Source organism: Xenopus laevis, chromosome 5L, assembly GCF_017654675.1.
Source record: "Xenopus laevis strain J_2021 chromosome 5L, Xenopus_laevis_v10.1, whole genome shotgun sequence".
Taxonomy (NCBI): Eukaryota; Metazoa; Chordata; class Amphibia; order Anura; family Pipidae; genus Xenopus; species Xenopus laevis.
Genome location: NC_054379.1, coordinates 35,797,961 through 35,804,189, shown reverse-complemented (window position 1 = coordinate 35,804,189; position 6,229 = coordinate 35,797,961). Strand labels below are relative to the sequence as shown.

General features: G+C 38.4%; 1 protein-coding gene across 1 annotated transcript in view; it reads left to right on the top strand.

Annotated features, from left to right (window-relative positions):
- Positions 1-1,240: 1,240 nt before the first annotated feature.
- The window catches only part of bub1.L (BUB1 mitotic checkpoint serine/threonine kinase L homeolog), a 37,327-nt gene continuing 32,338 nt past the window's right edge, over positions 1,241-6,229 (top strand). The window contains 4 exon segments of the mRNA NM_001088647.1: positions 1,241-1,286; positions 4,809-4,868; positions 4,951-5,092; positions 5,830-6,026. Coding sequence (NP_001082116.1) covers positions 1,264-1,286; positions 4,809-4,868; positions 4,951-5,092; positions 5,830-6,026 — 422 coding nt within the window. The 5' untranslated portion in view covers positions 1,241-1,263.

The following is a 6,229-nucleotide window of genomic DNA, read 5'->3' as shown; positions in this document are numbered from 1 at the left end:
AACGATAAAGTCGGCTATTTAGTGCTTGCTATAAAGTGGAACGCTCCGTGGTGCTTGCTGGTATAATCCCGGGCTGATGCAGTTTTCTGCTGATAGGAGCACCGGCCCGGGGTTTCAGGTACATAAATACAATCACTTGGGGTGCCTAACATTTGGCACCCCCAAGTGTACGATGCCTTTCCTTCTCCTTTAAGTGCCTTATATTGTGACAGTTATAGTCTATATGTACTGTATATTGTGTCGGTCCCTAAGCTCAGTAAGTGACAGCAGCACAGAGCATGTGCAGTGAATCAGCAGAAAAGAAGATGAGGAGCTACTGGGGCATCTTTGGAGGCACAGATCTATACTGCTAAAGGGCTGTGGTTGCATTTGTAGCCTACTTCTTTTGTTAAGCTTTACTTCTCCTTTAAATTAACTTTTAGTATGATATATAGAGTTATATTATTGTAGAGTTATTTTTTTATTATTTGTGTTTTTTGAAGTATTTAGCTTTTTATTGAGCAGCTCTCCAGTGTGCAATTTCAGCCATCTGGTTGCTAGGGTCCAAATTACCCTAGCAACCATGCATTGATTTGATTAAGAGACTGGAATATGAACCCAGAGAGGCCTGAATAGAAAGATGAGTAATAAAAAGTAGCAATAACAATAAATGTGTAGCCTTATATTGCATTTTGTTTCTTCAGAAGGGGTCAGTGAACCCCCCCCCATTGCATAGCTGGAAAAAAGGAGGCAAAAGAAGAAGGCAAACAATTCAAAAACTATACCAAATAAATAATGTAGGCAATATGAAAAGTTGCTTAGACTTGCCCATTTTAGTACTAAGAATTAACTTAAAGGTGAACCACCACTTTAATATTTATTAAATAAAGAAAGACCATCAAGTTACTGAAACACAACTGAATTTAAACCATAAGTAAAGATGAAAATGATATATCAGGGATTTTCAGTTGACAGGAAAGTGATCCCTTCCGCCTTCCTTCTATTATCTTAGCCAACAACACAAGATAAGGGGATAATGTGCCCATTGCCCTTACTTAAAATGGCGGCGTGAAACCGCGATCACGTGGCTCCCTGGAACGTTACAGGTTTGCCCCCTTTTTTGTGGTGGAGAAAAATGGACGCGACCAATAAGCATAGGGTATTTTGAAACTGGCGCATGCGCGAATTATTTGAATGTATTGCTGGAAGAAGAAGAAGAAAAAAGGAGGGACTTTTATAGCGGAAAAGCGGGGCCCTGAATCTCCGTATTGGTGATTATAAAACATGGATCTACAGAGTCAGGCACAGTAAGTGATTTGTTTTCCATGAGATCTGGCCGCATACCCCCCTGTTTCTTGCATAGAAATACATTACTGTTTATGCGCGTCATGAAAATGAGAAGTTCTTTGTACACTGAACAATAAAGCTGACACGCGCTACATTTTCTTCTAGTGTCTATGTCAGTGCTAACGCTGGCTGCTTATTTAATAGAATACGTGACATATCATTTTTAATAACTAATCAAAATGTGCATTGCTTGTCAGTCACGGTGTCCACAAAGGGACATGTCAGTGAGCAGCAATATTCCTACTCCTGCCATAGATCCACTGTGACAGCTCAATGCTTCTCAGTAATAATAACTGTACAGCCTGTTTTTTATTCAGCTGAAACAACTCCTGGGAAATGGGAATCTTAATAATATGCTACAACTTATAGAATTCTTTATACTGTTTATGGTGTGATAACGTTGCCTCATTTCTGTAGGTGATTGAACTTCCTCTACTGGAACCACAAATATCTGACTTGGAAACCCGTTATCCAGAAAGCTCTATATTGCGGGAAGGTTGTCTCCCATAGACTCCGTTTTAATGAAAAAATTCAACATTTTTAAAACACGTTTCTTTTTTTGTTTGTAGTAATAAAACAGTACCTTTAAAAGTGTCCGTACACGTAGAGATCCTCGCATTTGTCGATTTCGCCAAACGAGCGTTCTCTCCCAAATATGCCCACGTTGATGTGGGCGATATTGGGCTGATCTGATCGTGGTCCCTAGGGACCAACAATCAGATCATAATGTAGGCAAAACAGGCGGTAGGATCGCAGGACCGCATCAATGAACAGATGCAGCTGCAATCCAACGGGATTTTTAACCCTGCCCTATAGACTTTCGGCCAGATATTGATCAGGGAAGCCCGTCTGAGGGTCCCACGAACGGGCTGTCGGCTCATGTATGGCCACCTTTACTTGATCTCAACTAAGATATAATTAATCCTTATTAGTGGGAAAAACAATCCTATTCGGCTAAATTTCTTTTTTTTTTTTTTTTTTAGCACCTATGCAGATCCAAATTACAGACAGCTCACTTATCTGGAAAACCCCAGGTCTCGAGCATTCTGGATAACAGGTCCCATACCTGTATACAACAGTTTGTTGTACAATACACATACTAGGCAAATACCTTGCTATTGGCAAACTTTAAGCAGCTGCGCCTACTTTTTTTTTTTTCTTGTTCCTTATTGTTCGGTTGATTGGAAGAATTAGAATTGTCAGTGACTGTGTATCTAAACCAGCATTGCCCATACTTTACTAATGTGAGGTCTACTTTTAGTGATGATGTCCCATTATGATCTACATCCATAAAAGCATTGTTAGCATTCTGTTCCATGGAAAATATTACCAAAAATAGATTTATGGGAAAAAGTATATTGCTATATTTAACAAACAACTATTTCTTATGTAGGGTTGTTCACCTTTGACATAACTTTTAGTATGATATAGAGAGTGATACTCTGAGACAATTTGCAATTTGTTTTCATTTTTTATTATTTGTGTTTTTTGTTATTTAGCTTTTTATTCAGCAGCTCTTTAATTTGCATCTTAAGCAGTCTGGTAACTAGGGTCAAAATTACCCTAGCAGCCATGCATTGATTTGAATAAGAGACTGGAATATGAATAGGAGAGGCCCGAATAGAAGGATCACTAATAAAAAGTAACAATAACAATAGATTTGTAGCCTTACAGAGCATTTGTTTTTTTAGAAGGGAGTCAACGACACCCATTTGAAAGCTGCAAAGAGTCAGAAGAAAAAGGCAAATAACTTTAAATAATAAATAATGAGAACCAATTGAAAAGTTGCTTAGAATTGGCCTTTCTATAACATAATAAAAGTTACCTTAAAGGTGAACCACCCTTTAACGTAATATATATCTGAATGAAATAGGAGGGAGATTTAGACAAGCTGTTTGTTGACGGTGCCTTGATCTACTGATCCCCAGCTAAGGTCTACTGGTAGACCCCGATCTCCCTTTTGGGCACCACAGATGTAAACCAAGCACACTGCTAAGGCTGGGAAGTGAATTTGAACATAAGCATCCTCTACTGAATTTGGATTAAAAACCATACACCTATATGGGATAGGTGGGATGGGATCTGTTATCTGGAAACCCGTTATTCGGAAAGTTCTGAATTAAGGAAAGGCCATCTCCCAAAATCAAAATTTTCTCAGTATATCCAAATCAAAATTTCTAAAAATGATTTCCTTTTTTCTCTGTAATAATAAAACAGTACCTTCTACTTGAACCCAACTACATATATTTTAATCCTTATTGGAAGCAAAAACAGCCTATTGGGTTTATTCATGTTTACCTGATCTAGTAGATATAAAGTATAAGATCCAAGTTACGGAAAGATCCTTTATGCGGAGAACCTCTGGTCCCAAGCATTCTGGATAACCAGTTCAATGCCGACAGTATATAAGGGGTAAAACAAGAGGGCAGATACTCATGTTAAATAAACACATCTTACATTTGATTCTTCACCCTGCTTTTAGTATAGTCATCCTGCTAGCAACATAACATAAACAACCGAGAAACTGTCCAGTAGCTCTGTCCATTTCAGACTGTAGAATCACTAGTATTTGTACTAGCTTGAATGTCGTGTATCAGTTCAATGAGCTTTTTGATATTTTGGTTTTGTAGTTAATTTAATTGATTATTCAGGCTGCAGTACTTTGCACTGTTTAGAAAATGTGCATATAAGTTTTAATACAAGCGCCCCAGTTTGGTGCTCATTCAGTGGATGCCCTGCTACTTCTAGGTTGGAGCTCCCAGAGACACTGACTTAAATAAACCAGATGAACTGGTTTATTATACTGTAAGTCAGCTTATATAATAAACTATAGGAAATAAGCATGGCAGATTGTGCTGTATGTTTCTTTTGTTTGTAAGGTCTGGCATATTTCTGGCAAAAGATGCCATCAAATATTAAAGGAAAACTATACCCCCCCCAAACAATGTAGGTCTCTATAAAAAGACATTGCATAAAACAGCTCATATGTAAAATCCTGCTTCATGTAAATAAACCATTTTCATAATAATATACTTTTCTAGTAGTATGTGCCATTGGGTAATCCTAAATAGAAAATTGCCATTTTTAAAAATAAGGGCCGCCCCCTGGGATCGTAGGATTCATTATACTCACAAACATACCAACAAACCATACATGTTAGGTCACATGAGCCAATTAACAGACAGTTGTGTCTTTTGCTTACACACTTCTTCCTGTTACAGTTAGAGTTGAAGTATTTCTGGTCAGGTGATCTCTGAGGCAGCACACAGACCATCACGAAATGGTGGCTCAAGGCAAGAGATGTAAAAGGGCAATATTTACTTAAATATATATTCCAGTTTGGTAAGATTCTTTAATATGCCACTTAATATGATATGAACTATCTGTTGCTTAAGTGTTCGTTTTGGGGGTAAAGTTTTCCTTTAACGTCCAGTAGAAAGCTGAGCTTCTATATCTGTTAATGTCCAAAAATCTCATTGCAGGATGTTCGAAGCCCATATTCAGGGATACAAAGGCGACGATCCACTTGATCTCTGGGATAGGTATATTTAATATTATAGATCTCTTGTTTAGTTGCTGCATTGAGGAAAAAAAATATATAATTCAACTGACTGTTCTCTCCAGGTATGTACTTTGGGCAGAAGAAGCTCTCCCCCCACAAGAGAAGCAGAACATTTTTTGTCTGCTTGAGCGTCTAGTTCGGAACTTCATAGGAGACAAAAGATACTGCAACGATGAGCGATATCTGAAGTACTGCATCAGATTTGTGAGTTATTATTTTGTACCTGTTGATGAATTCCGTTATGTAGGTGTTATTCTGATGGGGACATTTTGACTTTCGTATAAAGTTCACAGCAGCAGTTGCCAGAGAGGAAGGGCAGGCTATGTGTTTCTTCCCAGAGGGCTTCTGACGATAGTTGGTGTATCAGCTCTTTTGAGTTGGGGCTAGTTAGTTGATTAATAGTTATTAAAGGAGAAGGAAAGGTTAAAACTAAGTAAGCCTTATCAGAAAGGTCCATCTAAATATACCAGTAAACCCCCAAAGTAGTGCTGCTCTGAGTCCCCTGTCAAAAGAAACATTGCATTTCTTTCCTTCTATTGTGTACACATGGGCTTCTGTATCAGACTTCCTGCCTTCAGCTTAAACCTCATTGCCCTGGGCAAGAGCATGCTCAGTTTGCTCCTCTTCCCCTCCTCCTTCCTTCTCTGCTGTAATCTGAGCCCAGAGCAGGGAGAGACTCAGGCAGGAAGTGACGTCACACCATGTTAATACTGCAGCTCCTATCCTAAACAAACAGAGACTTTCTAGAGCTTTTTACTCAGGTATGGTAAAACATTCTACAGAATAAATATAGCATTCTAGTTTGCACTATTGCAGCTAATCTATTGGCAATAAAATGCCTCCGTAGCTTTCCTTCTCCTTTAAGAGCTAATATTTAGAATGACCTTTTGAAATAGAACTGACTTTAGTACATATAACTCTTTCAATTCTCACTTTTGCAGGCTGACACAATCAATGAGCCAGGACAGTATTTTGAATACCTATATAACCAAGGCATTGGACATCAGTCTGCTGCTCTGCATGTGACATGGGCTCAGTTGCTAGAAACACAAGGAGATCTGCAGAGTGCCAGTGCTCTGTATCAGAAGGCAATTCACAGCAATGCAAAGCCTATGGAAATTCTGGATCAGCACTACAGGTAAACCCCCATTCACACATTTACACTTTCACTCAAATCTCATATTTTAATTCTATGACTTTATAACATTCATAGTATCGTGATTTGCTTTAGAGGCCCTAGTTATTAAGGGTTTAGTTATATCGTACACCTTGAATACAAATTGTCATTAAAAAATGCTTAATTCTGTGTCATGCTGAATGCGCATCTATTTATTCTGTTTC